At 41.9% G+C, this 22082-nt stretch overlaps 1 protein-coding gene across 1 annotated transcript in view; it reads right to left on the bottom strand.

Annotated features, from left to right (window-relative positions):
• LOC138453240 (b(0,+)-type amino acid transporter 1-like) overlaps nucleotides 1-22082 on the bottom strand; it is a 321037-nt gene that overhangs the window by 112768 nt on the left and 186187 nt on the right. Inside the window, exon 4 of the mRNA XM_069605898.1 lies at nucleotides 19877-20001. Within this exon, the coding sequence (XP_069461999.1) occupies nucleotides 19877-20001 (125 nt within the window). The remainder of the gene's footprint in view (nucleotides 1-19876; nucleotides 20002-22082) is intronic.

Raw genomic sequence — 22082 nt, 5'->3', positions numbered from 1 at the left:
TGGCCTTACAAAGACCAAAAACAGGCTTGTGTTTTCTCCGAAAAGTCTGCGAACATGTCGCAGATATAATTTGGATTGGAGGGGCCTGGGGATGAATTTCATTAGTTCACTGTCTATGATACATACTTGGTATGGAGTTAATTGTGTTGTGGTCAGTGGCTTGATTCTGGGGGGCATGGTCACAGGCCATGCCCCCTAGAATATGTGCACTGAGCACAATTACTACAATATTAGTATGCGTATTGTAATTATAGGTAATGTAGTAAGAGTAGGCTAGAATGATCATAGTAGCAATATATGTAAAGTAATTTTTCGTAATGTAGTGGGAGTATAAAGTGTTTGTAGTATGAGGAATTATGAAATGGAGTCAATGGGAGAAAGAAACCAGTACTGGATTAACAATAAAAACCATACATAAAAATATTATAAGTAGCTGCAGCCAAACAGTTGTGAGACAATTTTGTAAGTGCAGTACATGTTCAAACATATAAGCGTATTGTTACATAGTGGTGTGCAATAACACATGCATTGGTGTATGGTATTCCCCTTACCCTTACCCTTGCATAACCCCCCCCCCGTCTAGTATAAATGACATTTGGTAGCTGTGATGCTGTCCTGGAAAGGGGGCAGGGTGGATGAAGACGCTGAAAGTGTGGTACACCATGTGCACCAGAAAGGTATTTTATGCACAGTGACTATTGTGGAAATGGATATTGCAGTGCTGGTGTGTACAGACTCTCTTCTGAAGACCTTGTTTCTGCAATGAACATATGTATGAGCCAATGAAACGTTGTCCCAGACCTATTGTGCTTACTCTATAAGCTGAGGAGAAGCGATGGCCCCGTGGGCATTTTGTGTTATTGCCCCCTACTCCCAAGCTTGTTGGGTTGTTTGTCCAATGACTACTGACACATTGTAGTCAGAGTTGGCAATAAAAGGCTGTGGATTTTACTACAGAATTACATATATGATAATATTTGATTGATAACATTTTGCATTAAAAACAAGAAAAGGTCCTTGTGAGCACAAGGACAGTGGGTGTAACCCTTGGCCCATGCCGCTTTGTATTCCCACGACTGTGTGACAACGTTTGTTGTAATGTCATTGTTTTTTGTGTCCGTGTTTCATTTTTTTAATTCTTATTTTTGTGGGTAGGTGTGTTGGGTGAAAAAGTAGAAGTATTTTGAGGTCACAGAATGGCTGCCTTGCGCTCCCTTCGGAATGATGTGCAAATTGGAGTCCGTTGCTGTCAGGGCTCCTTTTATTCGCTTTTTGTGGCCTTAGGCCATTGGTTTGGTGGTGGCATTGCCGCCTTTGCCATCTAGCTGGTATCGAAACATTTGCATATGTGTGTGTTACCCCCCTCCCCTGTCCTCCTATGCCACACTTGCTTCCCTTCTTTTGTTGTGCTGCAGAGTGACACCTGGGCCTTTTTGGCACCATGGTGTGAGATCCTAACTTGCCTTTTGCTTCCCCTGGTGGTCCTCTTTTTGTATTGTGGCTAAAGGAAATGGAAGGGTAAGAGAAGTAAACAAATTTAGGTGGGAAAAGCACTGTCGGTGTTGAGCACTTATTGTGCTGTACTAATGTTGTACAGCTTCAGCATTGCTGTATTCGCCCTATGAGTCACCGCAGCCCCTGCTTATGTTCCCGTGTCTGCTAGCGACATATGGTGGCTTTATTTCGCGGCACTGGTCCTTGTTACAGTTCTCCGCTAACTTTTATCTAGAAGCTGAACGTGTGCAGAGCATGGTACTGTGGAGGCGGCCTTAGTGGTTGAGTTAAGTACATGAAGGGTGGCATTGTTATGTGGGCTTCAAAAAAGTGCACAAAGAATTAGTGGGACTAAATGTGTCGACAGCTCACAAAGAAATGATAAGATTCACTGTATTAAAAGCAGACATTGGAAAGTATGATTTCATTTTAGAAAACTGTGTTGTGAAGCAGTTTGTCGTGTACAACATTGAAAAAAGGGATTCGCAAAACGCATTGTAAGCTAAATTTTACATGATAGCTATTGAAGTGTGGAAAGTAACTCTCTGCCATATGATGAATGCTGCGATGCATGAAAGTTGAATTTGCTGAAAAGAGTAGACGTAGTACATGTTACAAGAAACTTTAAATTATAGCCAAAATATGAACGTACTTGTATATTGAATTGTAAAATCTTCACTGAAATATGTTTTTTGTCTTCTATTTCACATAGTTATATACTCCCGCTGTGTGCGTGTCATGGGTTCAGTCTACTCTACTGGCAGAAGGTTTTTTTAACAGTGTTGGACAATAATTATCAACAATGGATGTGTCATCAACACTGCATGGGATGTTCGCCAGCCAACAATTTGTCCTTTTGCCGTTGCAGTCACAAGAATCAACATGGTCGCATATAGGTTTTAGAAAAGTGCAGATGTGAAAGTATTGCATTTATTTGAATTGGAAAGCAGTACTTTGTCCTGGTAATGGAGCGGCATGTATAAAGATTATTCGTCGCTTATGGAAAATAATTTTTGTTGGAGAACGCAAAGACTTGCATGGATAGACCGATGATTGGATTTGGCAGTAGAAGATTACAGTTGTGAGTTTCAGTGAAAATGTAAACGCTGCAACTTTCGGTAACTATGAACTGGGCCCGAAAATGTTAACAGATGTTTCGTGGACTTAAGTGAATATTTTCATTGGTGTGTCAAAATGAAAAGCATGTTTTACGGTCCCCACTACGGCTGTTTTATTTGAAATAAACCATTTCTATCATTTCAGTAAAAAAAGACCAAGGTTTTGCATTTGTTGTGGATGTTTGTGTTTAACTTCCTTGTTGTGCTTAATATAAGTTTATGATGTTGGTGATGACTTTGCACATTTGGCTACGGTGCCCACTAAAGTCATTGAAGTAGGTGGAGCGTATTTTGAACATATAGTGATGTTTGCATTAGGGGCGGGTGAATGTAATTAGTGCTGCACGGCTCTTTGAAGTTCGACCAATAGAATATTATTGAGTTTGTATACTTTATTGAACATGGAAAGTAGATAAATTCTATAAGATTACTTTGTTCGTTTTATTTCTTAACTGTGAGAGGTGGATCCTACAGAATGTTTTTTTGTGTTTTGTTTCTTTAGTTCCCCCCTGAAAGGTGACAATGTAAGACAGGGTGGGAATTGAGGGAATAGGCACCAAGCAGTAATATGGAGGGGCAGGTGGACAGGGGAAGATGTACCACATGTGTTACATGCAAGGTAGGGGGCAGTGTTTTTAATGCTCTTTTGATTACAGCTAGAAAAGCACTTCGAAATTGCTCCCCCCTACAGAGTGGTGTGTTGCAGTATATACAGAGGACTGTTGTCTTCGACAGATATGTATCAACAGCCTCTTTAATCGCTTGCAAGGTAGCTGGTGGAATTTTGTGTTCCACAGAACTAGGCTGTGTGGTTATACTACTGGTGGAGGAAGACAGACTACTACTTGCTAAGAAAGGAAGAGCCTTTCCGAGAGCATTGCGATGGTTGGATTGGGTGTGGCGGCGCATGGATGTGGTCTTATAGGAGTATTGTCCAGGTAGACCCGACTGAGAACAACATTGCATTCAGTGAATTTCATTTTGGCTTTAGCCTTTGGTACATTCCCAACAGTGGTAACAAACTGCCACACCCATGATTATATTATCTCTTGGTGGTAGATCTAGGCCCTTCCTCTAGCTCATTTTCTTGGTACTCTTCTTTATCTTTGGAAGTGCAGTGTTTTTTCTGTTGTTCTCATCCTGCAGCTGGTAGTGGTGATGTTGGCTCTTGAGGATGAGGGATCGCAGTAGATGATGCAATTTTTAAGGTAAATAGCAGTTTTGTTAATATTCTTCCAAGGATGTGATGTGGGCCAGATTGTTAGTGGATAACGAGTAAGAATGGGTGTCGGAACTGTGCGAGAGTACATTTTGAGGTTCAAGTTGCTAGATCAGTAGAAAGTTCAGTTCCGAACTGTCTGCGAAGCACAGACCCAATTGCGAAGGGGGGACGCGTTCGCGGACATGTCATCATGCCCTGTGCGAGTGCGTGGTCGGATGATACTGTCCGGAAGGTCCGCGATGACGTTAGATATTCGCGAAAATTGATGGACGCAATAACAGTTGAAAAAGTTGCAAAAAATGTATAGAAGTGTTAAAAATGTGCTAGAAGGTTGGAAATGGCAGAGTTTCAAGGTGAAACTCTAAACTGGACACAAATGTTGCTACATTGGGGTACGTATGATATTAGTAAGTTGTAGGAAATTAGCATGCACTGGTAAAACCCATGAAATTCACTGAAAAAACTTTGTTAAAGGGACGTTATGGTTAAGTTGCACTAATAAAAACCTATGAAATTAAATGAAAAAACGAGTCTGTCGACCGAACCCAGATATCACACATTTATTTGACCTACTTTTTGGCCATTTTAAAAACAACTACTGGACGAATTTACACCAACATTGCTTTTGGGACCAAGCCGCCGCTTCAGGCGCAAATTTGGTGAAAATCTGTCCAGCGGTTTGGGCTGTAGGCACAAGCAACATTTTCTTTTCCATTGCCACTAAGAGGTTTTCCACAAATTGTGGGACCCCCCTATAACCTTGCACCCTGCCCGGAACCACACCAAACTTAGCAAAGTCATTCTGAGGGGGCCATATACTTTTCTTGCAAAGTTTGATGAGAATTCGTCAGGGGGGGGGCAAAGTTATAAGCTGCCCAAAAAGTGTTTTTCCTATTAGTTGAGCAATTTAAGCATAACTACAGGGCCGCTATTGCAGGCCCTGTAATATTGTAATGGTATATGGAGAGACCACCCTCAACACAGGGAGTTCCTTCCCTCCCCAATCAAGGTGTCACACAACAAATCGTTTAATGGATTCTTTACTTTAACCCAACTTCAGACTCATATTGAGCCACTTAGATCTCTCCCTCATGTGCCACCAATAAACCAAGAACCAGACAGGTGTATATATATATATATATATATATATATATATATATATATATATATATATATATATATATTTATTTAAATTATCAGTTTAAGAAAAATCACACTAAAATAACACACGCAATTTTCTCCATGGCAGAAAACACAGCTTCAATTACAAAACCCACTTTTCTATAGGATGTTATGTTTAAATGCACTTTTTCTGCATTTTACTTCTGTCTCACACAAACATGGAACACAGGCTAATTAAACTGGTCAAACCACTTTTCCCATGATTCCCGTTGTATGTCGAGTTTCAATAATAATAATGTGGCACAATACTAGAACATAATCTTCAACCTTTCCTGCTGAGAGTTTAGTGTTAAAACACAGGCACAATTATCGTTTTATGAAAACTAGTTCACCTACATGGATTTTCCAGCACACTCAAAATGCTAGCAGTTTGAAAGTACAGATTTGTAAAAATACATGTGGCAAATAGAACCCTGTTTCCTTTTCACCCAAAAACACTTCCAAAATTGTTCCTTTATCAGGGTCACTTACCCACTTTCAGGAGAGACTGTATATTCTTCAATGGAGAGTTACACTTTGTTGCATTTCACTTGGCAAAACACTTCTCCCGCCAGCATCCAGAACACAGACAACAAGTACATGCAACACCCACTGTTTAAAGGCCAGATTTAGGTTGTGGGGACAGTTTAGGATTTTTGTTTTTTATGGCAAGGACACCTTTCTGTTTTAAAGGCCAGGGTTGGGAATGGTGGCAACTATCAGTTTCGTTTTTGTGGCAGGGATAAGTCTACCTTTTGTTTAAAAACAAGTTTTGCATTCCAAGATGGCCGCCGTGCACTAGAGACATTTGCAGTCGGACCTTGTCCCGAAATTGTTACTATCGGCACATCAAGCTGATATAAACTAGTTGCTTCCCTTTCTACGCGAACAGAAGGAAGTCTCACTACGGTCTGGGTCGCCCCCACCATCACCAGGAAGATTGTGGACTTAAAAACACTGGTGGAATAGAAGCTACAGTGACTGGCCACGTATGACATTCTGCTTGCTGGACCACAACTAATGCAAATACAGGTGAATCGGGAACACAGCTCACTCGTATTAAGTGAATTACAGCAGCATCCCTGGAGATCACGGACAAGGTTAGAAGGGTCACGTGGTGTTACACCCTTTTGATATTTTGATTGACTGCGAGACAATTGTTGAACCATTCAGCGTGTTATTCTGTGTGCCGCTTGGGCAGGTCTTAGGGAAACTATCACATAAGGAAATAAGTCCTTGCCTAATAAAATGTGTTGAAAACCCACCTCAGCGATCACATAGTCCATGCGAGGTACTGCAACGTGCACTGAAAGGGCACTGAAATATACCAGCGGCCTGTTGGCACTCAGGAAGTAATGTTGGGATAATTAGCTGTGGGACACAATTGGTCGCCGCAGGGAATCTGTCATGAAGAGACAGAAGCAGCGGCTGTTCTGTAATATATGAATTGCGGTGGTGCCTTGCTACTGAAACAGCATAGACTCATAGAATACCGACTAGGCTGAATCAGGGCGGAGCAAGGATATAAGAGAACGTTAATTGTCAAGGAAGCTGAATAGCCTTATCTTGGAGGCTGTGTGGACAGATCAGGAGGACCCGAGACAATTATAATAAAATACATCACTTCCTCCACCTCTAAGGTTACCTACATCAGCATAACGTGACAAGGAGCCCTATATGAGTCAGAACGAATAGTATTGCACTTGGCACCCATCACTCAGTAACACTAGCAGGATCGACACCAGCATACACACTCTGTGATGTCCTATGGGGGTGCAGGCCGCTCGCATTGTGTATCAGCTCCAATACCCAGTGCACCTTAATGCCTTGGACATTATGACCCATAAAGATACTGACATACAGAGTTAAAGGGATAGTCCAGTAAAAGAAATTATTTAAAAAATAGATAGGCAATATAAAAAAATAATACTAGCACTATTTTTTTTTAAACTTCCTATGGAAAATGTTGAGCCATTCAAGCTCAAAATTCGCAAAAGCAAGCACATGGGTGCATCCATTTTGTGAAATGGATGCCCGCCTGTGCTGGCTTTTGCTTTTGCGGCACTAATGAAGGAAAAGCCAGCCAGCTGTAGTAAACAACAGCTACCGCTGGGTGGCTTTTCCTTCATTGGTGCCGGGACTCGGAGGACGCGGACCGGAGACCAGAGCAGGAAAGCTGCAGCTGAATCTCGGTAAGTGCTATTTATTTAAAAAAATAAGCACTAGCTGCGGTTTTTTTTTCTATGTTTTCCGGGCTGGAGGAGCCCAGAAAACTTAGGAATAAAACTGCAGCTTTAAAAACGTTGCATTTATGTTTGCGGTCGCTTTTGAAGCGACCGCAAACATAAATACAACGTTGTGTTTGAAAACGCTGCGGTTTTTCTTTCCAAGTTTCTCAGGCTCCTCTGGCTCGGAGGAGGCTGAGAAATTCGGAAAGAAAAACCGCAGCATTTTCAAACACAACCCGTGTTGTGTTTCTGCCTGCCTTGGCTTTTAGACCCAAAGTGATAGCCACAGCAGGCAGAAACACAACACGGTTGTGTTAAAAAACGCTGCGGTTTTTCTTTCCGAGTTTCTCAGGCTCCTCCGAGCCGGAGGAGCCTGAGAAACTCGGAAAGAAAAACCGCCGCGTTTTCAAACCCAACGTTGTATTTATGTTTGCGGTCGCTTCAAAAGCGACCGCAAACATAAATACAATGTTTTTAAAGCTGCGGTTTTATTTCTAAGTTTTCCGGGCTCCTCCAGCCCGGAAAACTTAGAAAAAAAAACGCAGATAGTGCTTATTTTTAAAAAAAAATAAATAGCACTTACCGAGATTCAGCTGCAGCTTTCCTGCTCTGGTCTCAGGTCCGCGTCCTCCGAGTCCCGGCACCAATGAAGGAAAAGCCACCCAGCGGTAGCTTTTGTTTACTACAGCTGGTTGGCTTTTCCTTCATTAGTGCCGCAAAAGCAAAAGCCAGCACAGGCGGGCATCCATTTCACAGAATGGATGCGCCCATGTGCTTGCTTTTGCAAATTTTGAGCTTGAATAGCTCAACATTTTCCATAGGAAGTTTAAAAAGAAATAGTGCTAGTATTATTTTTTTTATATTGCCTATCTATTTTTTAAATACATTTTTTTACTGGACTATCCCTTTAAGGTTTGTGCAATCCTTGTTGAACCAACGTTACCAGGGGCACACAATATTCGATCCATAGAGGACACACCAGCCATCGAACCAATAGCGTAAACTACAACAGATACAAGGTCTTCTAAAATCAATCTTCACGGAAGTCCATTATTTCGGCTTGGACGGATGCAAACATCAAAGGCCAAGTAAGAAGCCTTAGCTTATTCTCTGACTACTATTGATATAAAGAGTGCTCCACTGTGATGTTAACTGCATAGACACTCGACCTCCATAGTTACATATCCCAACATATTGCAAACTCACTCACAGTGTCTGTGTCAACTGTACTGGCATGGGGTGCAGTAAAGCTGCTGAACCAGATCCAGCGTGATCCATATTGTAGTGATTGCTACATAACGCCGAACACAAACAATACCCGCAAGAGCCTGTGTCAATACTTACTTCCACAGTTACTGCCACAATTCTACCAAACCGTGGGGTGCCTCATCAGAGGAAAGCACCCTATGCCAGGTACAAAAAAGAAAGTATCACTGGCCGGTCACTCCACTCCTCAAATAACAAAGGAAAGCCCACTACAAGATGTCCATCTTCAAAGATCTTCAATAGATCTTCAATAGATCTTCAATGATCTTCAATAGATCTATTCAAAGATCTATTGGGTAACGAAGAAGAACAGAAGATACCTTTGGATCGTGCCCACAGGGTGGGCCTGAAGAGATCTGATCCAGGAACACGCCTAAGGGACGTGCTTGTAGCGTGCAGGGATTATCCACAAAAGGAACACATCCAGAGGGCACCCAGACAAGCAGACCCGATCACATATAACGGCTCAAATATACAATGATGTCAAGACCTTTCTCCACTCACACTGCAAAAACACAGGGAAATGCAAATTGTAGTAAAAACGCTACTAACTAGAAAAATAGAAATATAGATAGACATTCCCTTTTGGTGTAACTTTTGCATTTGAAGGGAGGCAGCACAGGACCACCACCCATGAAGAAGGCATAGAACTGTTAAAAATTGAAGAAGATGAAGGTGACATTGTTCAGAGTCGTCAGTTACAAATGGGTCACCCACCTTTTGTGACATCATGTAAAGGATTACATGGGGACACAGGAAGTACACGATGCAAAGGATCAAGCTGGAATCGATGGAACCCTCGGCTTAAAGGCCCACCGGACACAACTAAAAAATGACACTAATTGTGAGATACGAAGGGAATCGTGTGAGCGTTGTGCCAAGCATGTTACAAAGCTGAAGGCCCAGGATGGGGCACTCCTACCTGGAATCTGAGGAGTGGGGGTGAAGAGGGTTTTAGGATACCCTGGGGAAGTGGTGATCCACAACAAAGCCAAGATAATCGAAGGTACTCTAGGTACTAAAGGTCACACCAGTGTGGCGGGTGGGAGTTAAGCTTCCAACTATTACTTCCCAGACATGCAAACATTTTGAAAAAGAGATAACTGTTGAGGAAATCTCACAGGTAATCCGTAGTCTCCCTCTTAATACGGCTCCAGGCCCTGACAGATACTCAGCCTTATTTTATAAAACCTATCAACCGTTACTGTCCCAAAAATTGACAAAACTATATAATTCACTTAAATATACTAGACATATAACTCCTTCCATGCAGGAAGCTAAAATTATTCTTTTTCCTAAACGCAATAAAGATCCCACAGCATGTGGATCATACCAATTGTCTAAGTTTAATAAACCCTGATTAATCTTGATGCCAAAATGTGCACACAAATCCTTGCCAACATATTAGTAGATATCCTACCGTCTCTAATCCACCCGGACCAATCAGGGTTTATTAAACTTAGACAAACCCATGATAATATCAGAAGGGCATGTAATTTGATTGAGAAAATGACCAACAACAAACAACCATAGGCTTTTCTACCTTTAGACGCTGAGAAAGCATTCAACAGAGTTGAATGGTCATTCCTGTTTCAAACCCTAGAGGCTATGGGGATTGGCCCTAATTTCATGAACATGATATGCGTGAACTATACAGACGCCAAGATAAGGATATCAATAAATGGTCAGATATCTACTCTGGTCACACTTCGCGGTACAAATTAGGGATGCCCACTATCCCCTCTTTTGTACGCTATACATCTGGAACCTCTTTTAAATAAAATTAGACAAACTGACAAGATTCAAGGGATACCATTCGGGACAGAATATAAAAAAATAATGGCATATGCCGAAGATATGTTGATCACGGTTATAGATCCGGTTGAATCTTTGATAGGGGTCACGTGAGAACTGGAAGAATCGGTAGGGGAGAGGGCTTAAAAATATGTATTACTAAATACGAAATACTGAATTTATCTCTTACATCATCCCAAGAAGCTCAGGTGTCTGCAAATACTAAATTTGCTTGGGCAACGGATAACATTAGACTATTGGGAGTGTATATAACCAACACATTACAGTCAATATATAAAGTAAACTTTCCCCCAATTCTTTCAGAACTTCAACATTTACTTATGTGGTGGGGCCCACTTACGATCTCTTGTCTGGGGCAGATAAATGCTTTGAAAATGTCAATACTATCCAAGGTGATATATGTATTCCATCCTTCACCTATACCAGTACCGCAAATGTTCTTTCGGGAGATACAAGGCTTGGTAATTAAATTTATATGGAACAATAAAACCCCACGGGTAGCAATTAAAACACTAAAGATCCCAACAAATTAAGAGGGCCTGGGACTTCCCAATTTTATTACGTACTACCAGGCAGCACATCTACGGGTGCTGAGAGATTGGTTCTCCTCAACGACTGAGAGAAAATAGGCTATAATGGAAAAGGCAATCTGTGGTCCTCATATCGTGGAATTGCTTTGGCTTCCAAAACAAGACCGCCCCATGAACATGCATGCCAGCCAAATCACTAACTTGGTCGAAAATATTTGGCACAGGGTAGTAAAACAATACCATATTACAACATATCCTTCCCCTTTTTCACCAATATTCAATAACCCTCAGTTTAAACCTAGCTTGGAAAAGGGATCATTTCCTAAATGGAAAGAATCAAAGTGTATTAAAATTCGGGATAGTTTCAGGGCATGAACTTCATATTGTTCGAACAATGAAAAAGGGAGTTGGGTTTAATGGAAATAGATACCAATACTTTCAGGTTCCACATTGGTTGTTGGCTCCCCAAACAAAGACCATAAACTGCATTTGAGAAATTTTTGATTTCAAATCCAGGGGAGAAGACCCTTATATTCAACCTTTATCGCCTTTTACAAGAGGTGTTCCAAGAAGGCAATGTGAGGTATGTTCAGAACTGGCAGAAGACACTAGGTGTATTGATATCTACCGAGGAATGGCAGACATTATGGAAGGATATTACAAAAAGAACTTGCTCCCTACAGATTAATCATGGTGTAAAGCAATGTTACAATGGCATTATACCCCACAAGGGCTACATAAGATTAAACTAATTAGCACCGACAAACGTTAGGGGGAATGCAAAGTCAAAGGTGACTGTTTACATATATGGTTGGACTGTCCCAAATAGGTAAATTATTGGGGAACCATTAATAAACATATTCAGTGTATGTTTGGAAAGCAGTCGTAAGCTCATATACAGGATATCCTGTTGGGAATTGCAACCTCGGAAGAAAGAAAATGTCCTAAACATAAAAAAAAGCACTGACTATCCTGCGGTTGGCGGCCCTAGTGGTAATTTCTCAACATTGGAAAGACAAAAATCCTCCACATGTTCATGATTGGATTGTGAAGGTATGGAATTTCGTAGCATTGCAGTGGCTGACATATACTATTCAGGGGGCACAACCGGCATTCACGAAAGAATGGGAAATGGTACTGCAATTTCTACAAGATGATTATAATGTTGCACTTTGCCCAGACAAACTCCAGATTTTAAGCATTGCATAGAGTTTGTTTTTCTGTTGATATTCCTCATTCGCGGATGGAGGAGGGAAAGGAAGGGAGGTGAGGGCATAGGGTGGGATTAAGGTGGTTTGGTTAAATGTTCACTGTTTATACCATTTTTGAAATGCCAATAAAACATTTTTTTTAAAAAACAAGTTTTGGGAATAGTGACAATTATCAATTTAGTTTTGTGGCAAGGATACCCCAATTACTTTAAGAGACTATAACAATAGTCCTGCTAAGAGGGAGGGTGAAAGTTTGAATTGTTCCAAGATCCAACTGCGTCAATCTATTTGTCAAATATGCTAAGGGTCTACATAATTTCCCCCCATCCACAAATGGAAGGGAGCCCACTAATTAAAGTGAATAGGTCAATTAAATAAATCCCCATATTAACATTTTGTTGGACAATCTATGTACTTTTGGAAATCTCTGGGCTTGGCACTCATGGAGATTGGGCAGAGCTTTGCTTTTGGGCAAAAACAGGATTCTGGCCAGCACTTCAGTCAATAGGATCTCACAGCAATCATCCCTCTATGGCTCCAGGGAAGTATCACAGCCTCTGTATTCTGGTTTGTTTGTTTTATTATTTATAATGCGCAGATGTACCCGGGGGTATCAAGGCACAGCATTTACAAGAATATGCGAAGCTTAGTTACAAATATAAAATGTACATGTTGACAATGGAAGTATGTACAAAGCATAATGAGGAGAACAAGCAATATATACAATATAAACAAGAGTGCAAAGTGGGCGCGCAAGGTTACACAGTGTGCAGATAGCATGGAGTGATAGCCTTGGCACTTAGCTATCTTGGTGGTCCCTCCTTTTCAGCCATGAGACTACCATGGATCGGAATTTCAGGTAGGGCATGTCTACTCTAAGGTTGGGAGGCAAGGAGTTCCACAGTTTGGCTGCTTTTACCGGGAAACTGTTACCTCCTATGGTGGCAAGTTTGAAATTTGGGATAGAGAGGCAGTCTTTGCATGCCATTCTGAGGGGTCTCGAGGATGCTTGTCTGTGGAATCTGTTGATCAAATAGATCGGGCGGCATTGTTAAGAGATTTGTAGGTAAGTGATGCCGTTTTTAGGAGAATTTTGTCTCTAGTGGATAGCCAGTTGTTCTATTGGCTGAGTCCTGTAATGTGCTTTCTTCTAGGGATGCCTAGAGCTGCTCTCAGGGCGTTATTCTGGAGGGTTTGTAGCTTGTTGGTCTCCTCAGCAACAGAAACTTCCAGCCTTCTTCCAATATCTCCACCCAGATGGTGTTTCAGCAGATCTCCTTTGGTGATTTTTTTTAGGCAGCTCCCTTCTTTCCATAGTGCAAGACATTTTTATTTCCTAAGCCCCTCCCATGGAAAATAAACATTAGGAGGTGCTAACGTATGATCTTGCAACCAGGACTTTACATTTACATTTTTCCCCAGACTCCAAGTCCGGCCCCTCTCTAAGGTTTGGTTCAGGAGTCTAGAACAGAAATATTGCATTCCCATTTGAAATTCACTTTTGTTTCATGTCCAGTTTCACCCAAAATGTCCAACATGGCAAAACTTTACATTTTACAAATAACTATGCCAACCTATATATATTCTGCTACAGCTAATCATGGCAGATTTGATAAAAAGACAGCAGTGTTCGCACTATGTTGCACGGGCACACTGTAATTATTTGCCCTTTACACAAAAAGTATAATAGTTATGAACATGAAATTTAAGCTCCAGATACCCAATTGTATAATCCATCAACTTGCCAATGTCTGCACATTTTTTTCAGGGCAGCCTTAAAAATGCTATTAACATTCTATAAATCGCTTGTGGATAAATTTGATTTCAACAAAATTGCCTTAGAATTAGTTTTAAAATTAAATATGAATGAGCTTAGTTTGGCTTATCGTTGCTGAGAAAAATTAGCAATTGTAATAGTCCATTTAAACTAATGGAAGAGTTCAAACATGTTATGCAAATCCAAACCCCCATTTCTCCTAAATTTAATTTCTCTGATGACAAGGGTCCAGATCCTGTGCAGGCTCATTGTTGGTTTAGCCTGCAATACAATGATCAATCTTTCCCTGTGAAGACAAATGACAGGCTGCAGCAGGCTGAAAATATTGGAGATCTCAGCTCAGATGGTGTCTTGACATTAATGACACATTAAAGGCAGGCCATTCCCATTGAAATCAAGACTCTTCCACAAGATTTCTTCAATTTGGGTATTTTTCAGAGTTCAGCTTCACTTGATTGCAGCCTCTGTTTATACAGCCGCTCAATACATTCCTGGGACATTCTGGCTAGACCATTTGCCCTTCAAAGAAATGAGCTTTCAGAGACCACAGGACCTCACAGATCTGGCAATGGGGGTAATTTTTTTTGAATCTCTATGAGAAGGTTTGTCCCACTGACCAGAATTCTGTGCTTGTCACAATATCTTTCTTTAGGCATAATGCCTTCCTTATAATATGTTCATTTTGGCAGCTGATATTTTTTCTCCATGTGTTCATTTTACAGTTGTAAAATACACACACTTCAGGACATTTCAATTTCGTCCCTTAATTTGAACACAGCAACTTTTATTAATGTGGCAATGTTTAAGTTGGATAAGTTGTTTAGGAGGATAGCTCAGCGGCAACGTGCTCGCCTTGCAAGCAAAACAACATGGAGTGACACAGGTTTGATCCCCAGGTCCGCGCTTAGAAACCTCTGGGCATTAAGTGTGTTATAAATAACCTATCATATCATATCAAGAGCTGCTGTTCAGTTTGGTCCTTCTCAAATGCATTCTGATATATGAAAAGTGGGCCTTATTCACCTGAAATGAAAGCTACTAGCATAGTTTTGTATTTTTGCAAGTGATGCCCACTTTGTGCTCTGAGTTGTCATAGTGCACTGCCTAAAATGTGTGGCAGTTTCACTGAAAAATGTTTCTTTAGTCTCTCAGCCAACACTGTGATGTGCCTTTTGAATTTGCAATCTGATTTTACTTTCCAGTCTACTTCGTATTTTAACTGTAGGATGACACACACTATTCTTAATAGACTGTTGTCTGCCAACATCGCGGTAAAAACATATTAAAAACACAACATTGCACTTGTCAAACTAATAAAACAGTCTCTGGAGAGGTGTGGGGTGATGAGGTTGGGATGGAATATGGCCTTGAAAAGCCAAAAAAACGGATGGCTTTTCAACTCTGAAGTCTGCAAACAGTCCAGATGTCCAGGGCCGTCCAGTGATGTTTGCAAACATATGAGGTGTTTGGGGACATCTATGCCTATTTCTGCATTACAGGGTTGGTGAAGAACAGTTTTAGATGGCTTATAACTTTGGCGCCACTCAATGAAACTGCATGACATTTTGGAATTCCGTTCTAGGTGTGATGCTGAATTGTTCTGCGAAGTGTGGTGCTGTTTTGTCACGAGGGAACAAAATTAGAGGGCGGCAAAATATTTTAAAGGGTTATAAATGTGATGCCATTGATGAATCTGCACACAAGTTTCCAAAAAGATTGTAAACCTTAGATATGAATGTTTTTGCAAAGTTTGGTGGTATTTTGTCAAGAGAGGGCAAAGTTAGAGGGCGGGTCTCAACATTTTTAGATGGCTTATAACTTTGTTGCTGTTTGACGAATGTGGACAAAGTTTTTCAGAAAGATGATAGTCCCAACCTGGAATGTTTGGGCAAAGTCTGAATGGATTTTGCGAAGTGGGGGCTACGTTATATGACTATTTTGTGTATGTACATTTTGACATTTTTCCAAAAATAAAAAAGGCAGATTTGCAGCAAACTCGTGTAAGGAGCATTGGCAAGGGCCTGAAAACATAGTTGTGCAAATGTGTCCGTGTTTTATTTTTTGAAAAGTGTCATAATGTAGGTACAATACAATTGTTATATACCTTCGGTGACTGAGGTAGAGCATGTGGCCATGGGCAGTGGCCAGATTGTCCGGGTCAGTGGCCATGACCCGGACAATCTGGCTGCTGGCCATGACCACGAGGGACCAGCAATGGGGTTAAAACGGGCATGGCCACCAGGGAACGGCTATGTGGTAAGTTTTCTTCAAAATTTGGAAAGGTTTGAATGGGAAAAAAGTAATCTGCTTATGTGTACGGGTTGAAGTGCTGGATGGAATTGCAGCAAATGTGCATGAGGGTCAGCAAGAACCTCAAAGCATGGTTTTGCAAATATGTCCTGTGTTTTATTTTTTTTAAAGCGTGAAAAAGTAACTACACAACACAGTGATATAACATTGGTGTCTGGGCAATGGGCCTGGCCATCAGGAAGGAGAAATGTGTACTGTAATTAGCTTATTGGGTCATGCAGCTTGGCTGAAGTGGTAGGTGTGAATGGGAAAACATATTCTGCTTGTGGTTACAGCCTGAAGTGGTGGACTAGATTATAGCCAACATGCACAACGAGCATTAGCAAGGACCTGAAAGCATGTTTTTGGGAATATGTCTTATACTTTATTTTTACAAAGTTTAAGAATGTAAGTAGTAAAGCTAGTGATATACATTTGGTGTCTGGGTAGTGGCCTGGCCCTCAGCAAACGCAAATGTGTATGTTACAAAAAATATGTTTCTTAAAGGAGGTTTATAGTTTTTGTGATATATATTAAAAAAAAGAGGAATTATTAATAACTTATATACAGTGATGTAACACCATGAAACATTTTGACTTATAAAAACCTATTAAATTGACAGAAAGAACTTTGTTAAAGGGCTGTTACAGTTAAGATGCATCCGACTCTTGGTTAGCATCCCACCTTGGCATTTCCCTCCTGGGTTCTTATACGCACTTGCCCATCCATACTGCCCCTTCTATTTATGCACTTCTCTTACTGCACAATGCATATGTCCATTTATAGGAGCACTGCAAACAGTTTTTTTGTATACATAAGTGAAATGCAGATGCAAAGGATTTGGAGAAGATGGTTAAGTGGCAGTTGGTTTGTGGAAGCTTAATATGGTCATAGGGTTATATGTACAGTTTTTGGACGTGATTGGTGGATGGATGTGTGAATGTTTGAAAGCAGGCATTGAGGGAGTGTTACAAATATAACATTAACAAGGGTAGAAGGGTTGCCCTGTGCGATGGTGTGCATGTGCCATCCGGGTCTTTAATGATCCATAGCCTGGAAAGGGGACTGTGGATATTTATAAAGGTGCATCGATTATAGTCCTTATTGTATGCGAGAGCAAAGTATTCGTGGCACACAATTGTTTCTGTGCTTTTATATTTTTCTCTTGTATACAATTGTCCATTATTTCCATTAGCATAACACAAAATGACAATGTAAATGTTGGAGAATCTTATTGAGTCTAACTACTTTACTGAGAAATGTAAAGTAGATGGAGTCTATAAGATTATTTTTTTAGGTCTATTTTTTTAATTGTGAAAGGGGGTGGGGTTCCTAAAGGAACCCTTTTTGGTGTTTTTGGAATTTTTAGTAATTTTTTGCAGGAGAGGTCAGAAAGTAAGACGGGGAGGGAAATGAGGGAAGAGACACCAACCACAAATATGGAGGGGCAGGTGGACAGGGGAAGATGTTGTGGGTGTGTTACATCTAAGGTAGGGGGCAGCGTTCTCATGCTCCTTGATTACAGCTTCAAAAGCACTTTGAAATGGCTACCCCCTGCAGAGTGATGTTTTGCAGTATTTACAGAGTACTGTTGTCTTCGAAAGATATGGATCATCAGCCTCTTTCATCGCTTGCAAGGTAGCTGGTGGAATTTTGTGTTCCACAGATAGCCTACTACTTGCTAAGGAAGGAATAACCTTTCTGAGAGCATTACAGTGGTTGGATTTGGTGTGGCGGAGTATGGAGGTGGTCCATAGGAGTACTGTCCAGGTAGTCCGCGACTGAGTACAACGTTGCACTAAGTGCATTTCACTTTGGTAGCTTTAGCCTATTGGACATTTCCAACTTTGGTAAAGAACTGCCACATCCATGATTCTCGCTGGGTGCTAGAGGTAGGCACTTCCTCTACCTCATCTTCTTGGTTTTTTTCATTGGCCCTCATTACAACCTTGGCGGAGGACCATGGTGCTTTTAGCACCATGGTCCATGCCGCTAAGGTTGCAATTCCGCCATGGTGGATGGCGGAATTACCGGCCCATTCCAAGGTGAGTGGGGCGGTAATTCCCCATTCACCAATGGCCCCTTCCCCATTCCCATTTTTGCCCCATAGGGCATAATGGGAATGGGGAAAGGCGATAATTACGGCACCGTAAATTACGGTGCCGTAATTATCGCTAAGGTCCCTTTGCGGCATGGCTTTTAACGCCTGCAAAAAGCAGGCGTTAAACAGCCATCCCGCAAAGGGAACCTTGTAATCAGGCGTTAAGGGTTGGCGCCGTTTACGGCGCCGTAAACCCCTTAACGCCTGAGTCGGAATGAGGCCCATTGTCTTTTGAAGTACTGCGCTTTTTTGTTGTGTCGGTCCTCCAGCTGGTGGTGGTGGCTCTTGGGGAGGAGGGATGGCAATATAATGTGCCATTTCTAAGATAAATAGCAGTTTTGCTAATATTCTTCCTAGTATGTGCTTTGATCTAGATTGTTAATGGATAATGAGTAAGAATAGGTGTAGGAACCGTGCAAGGGTACATTTTGAGCTTGAAAGATCCTAGATCAGCAGAAGATGCAGTTCTGAAAAGTTCGCGAAGTGCGGACGCATTCGCAAACACATCATCATGCCGCATGCTAGCGTGTGGTCACGTGACACTGTCTGAAAAGTTTGCGATGATGTCAGGCGTTCGCAGATGTCAACGAACTCAAAAACAGTGTTCTAAACTATTCCTGAGGTTTTTCGGTTGTACTTGTAACCATAACTTCCCTTAAACATATTTTTGTAAAGCTACATAGGCTTTAGATAACAACAAAAAAATCATAGAAATTGATTTAGTAAAGGGGTTGGCAACCTATGCCTCTTTTTGACTGCTAGTGCCGATGGGAGGTGCAGCCCAAGGTATATGAAGAGCGAAGGTTGCAGACCTCGAACTCTAGTCCGAAGAATCTTCAATCATCCAGTGTTAAGCAGCTGTCAGTAACACAGTACTTAGATATAAGAAGCCCATCCTGTGAGCAGACCACTCCTGACTCTTAATGTTGCAGCAAAATGTAAGTGGTAAATAGGGATTTGCCCTGAGAAATGAAAGTTGCCAGGAAATCTCCAGTAGCAGAATAGGGTGCAGCCCTAGAACTACAGAGGGTGGGGAATCACATTTGCTGGCATATAAACTGTAAAGTACAATTAATGCTGAAATAATATTGCGAATCACGTAATAATTTATGAAATATGGAAACCATTTTTTAGCCATATTGATATATTACTCTCAGGGCTCTGTTTTTTAACAGGTTTTTCTGACAGCCGTTAAAACCTGCAACAAATCGGGATCGAGAGGTTGATATATAAATACAGTAATATAAGAGTGGGTGGCAGTGCCGGCATTGGGAAATGTGATTAGAAATAGGTGGTATTTTCCATTGGCATATCCCTCTGGGTTGAACAAGAAACAATTGGAAAAATAATTCCAGAATTGAGTATATGCTGAAGTTAGTTGGCTGAAAGGGAACCCGTCAACAAATTGAAATAATCCAGCACCTTTGGAAACAGTTAATTCTGATTAGACCTCAAACCCAAAAAGCTGCTGTTTTTTATGTCACTTAAAACACGTGATTGCACTCTGCATGATTATTAATACGAAAACAGAAATTGTAATACTTATAAATTGTCATGAGGTGTTGAGAGGAACTTGAAACATCTATTGCATGCACAGTTGCAAAAGTCGTGTCTTTGTTTTTGGCCGAATAGAAATTGAGGTAAAAAGAAACTCTGGGACTTACCTAAAAAAGTTGACAATGCTACTAAAACTTCCAGGTATTATCATGATTAAGGACATGGCAGATGTGAAAATCAGAGCTGGGGAAGGTGTGAGGCGATGCACGTGTGCCATGGAGAGGACATCCGGCTGAAATAGAGAGCCAATGAGTGTGGGAAAATGATTAGTATTCATGACATCAGAAATCTACTTATGAACAAACAAAATAAGACCACATTCTCTAGATCTTGGCTTTTATTTTGTTCCCCCCTTAATGGTTGTTACAGGGGAGCAATTGAGGCGGAAGAAGACCGAGCTGTGCTCCCGGAAAAACGGTCTTGCCTGAGCTCCGTTCCGTGTAGGACACGAGGCCCAAACCTCTCAGACACAGTGGTCAGCAAACAGCCAAAAGTAGCAGAGGGCTTTCTCAACCTGTGCGGTAAGGGAGTTCAACAGCACTCGCCGTTCAGCGGCACACATAAAGACACAATGGGCCTAATTCATGGAACCTTTAGCATGATGCACAGTGGCTTTGCACTGCCACCAAACACCCTGATTCACAAAGGCCCGGAATTCGCCGCAGTGTTTTTATGACATGCAACAACTTCACAGACTGCATCCAAAAGTCACCCTTTGCTCAAGAGCCCAAACAATAAAACCGGCCAAAGCTGTATACATGTCTCATGCTGTGCACACATTTTACTGTCACGGTGACTATTCTGACAGAGGAAATGAGCACCATGCCAAGTGCGCATTGCATGCTCAGAAGGAATGAACGTTTTAATTATAAGCACAGACATGTTTCATAAATTGGTGCTCATTCTTATGTTCCCAAAATGCACTTTGTTTTAAGTAATCTGCATCCTATATTCAGGCACGCACATCATTCAACACTTAGCTCTGCCCCCAAGTCCTACCTGCACCACTAATGATCCTGCCTCTGTCCCCTGCCCACGTGCAAAGAGGTGGTGGGGGGGGAGCATTTCCCCACTACATTTTGTCCTTTTCCAGCACTGGGTTGTTAAGTATTATAACCCTCACGGATTGACCCGTTATTTGCTGAGGGCTACTGACTTGGACATCAACTGTGATCATATTCCTGACCATTGCAACACTCCTTGAACTCCTGTTTCCTGGAGCCCAAACAACAGGTGGGATGCTGGATTTTGTGTTGCCTTAACCACTTGGAAGTGGGCAGAATTTACAATGATTTCCTCTGTAACTCAGGATAAAACTATAGTGCCATGTTATTACAACTAAGGGACTATGTTCTCTTAAGGCCCCTTTGCAAAGGGAAACCCCGCAGGAAAACCAGTGGTTTGCAAAAGTGAAAAAGCGACACTAGTACACCAAGGAGAATTGTTAGGTTTATGCATCCAATTGAAGCCAATTTAAACTGCAGTTCTCTCTTGCGGTGCAAATTTGGCCTTGTCTTAAAGACTAGCAGGGTAATTCATGAAAATTCGCACAAAAGTGGCGCAGGCGGCTGGTGCACAGTGTTCCCGTGGGATAGAGTGCGCCAGCCACGTGCGATAAAATCCATTTCAGCGCACAGCATATTCATGGATTTTAGCCTCCAAAACCAGCCGTGGCGCAGAGTGGCGCAGCAACCCTGCAGCAGCGCCAGTTACGCCCCCAAGAACGCCCTCGCGCAAGGAAAAGGCATCAAAATCCCCAATCCAGCACAAAGGTCTGCGCCAACCCAAAACCAGTTTACCGGACTGCCAAACAGCAAACGCCAAGCGGGGAACGTGTATTACGGGTTTCGCGGTAACTTCCACACGCGAAAGGGTCTGTGCGAGCGGGGTACGTGTATAACTGGGGTTCGCGGGAAGTTTCACACGCGCGATTGGCCTGGGTAAGTGTATTCCATGGGTGCGCGGGAAGTTACACACGCGAATGGGCTGGGTACGTGTATTTCAGGTGTGCGCGGGAAGTTTCACATGCGAATGGGCTGGGTATGTGTATTACAGGGGTGCGTGGGAAGTCTCACACGCGAATGGCCTGTGTACGTGTATTTCAGGGGTTCGCAGGAAGTTTCATACGCGCGATTGGCCTGGGTACGTGTATTCCAGGGGTGAGCGGGAAGTTACACACGCGAATGGGCTGGGTACGTGTATTTCAGGGGTGCGCGGGAAGTTTCACACGCAAATGGGCTGGGTACGTGTATTACAGGGGTGCGCGGGAAGTCTCACACGCGAATGGCCTGGGTACGTGTATTTCAGGGGTGC

Source organism: Ambystoma mexicanum, chromosome 4p (genome assembly GCF_040938575.1).
Source record: "Ambystoma mexicanum isolate Mex_15411 chromosome 4p, UKY_AmexF1_1, whole genome shotgun sequence".
NCBI classification, from domain to species: Eukaryota; Metazoa; Chordata; class Amphibia; order Caudata; family Ambystomatidae; genus Ambystoma; species Ambystoma mexicanum.
Note: the sequence above shows the minus strand (reverse complement) of the source record. Positions and strands in the feature narration are given on the sequence as shown.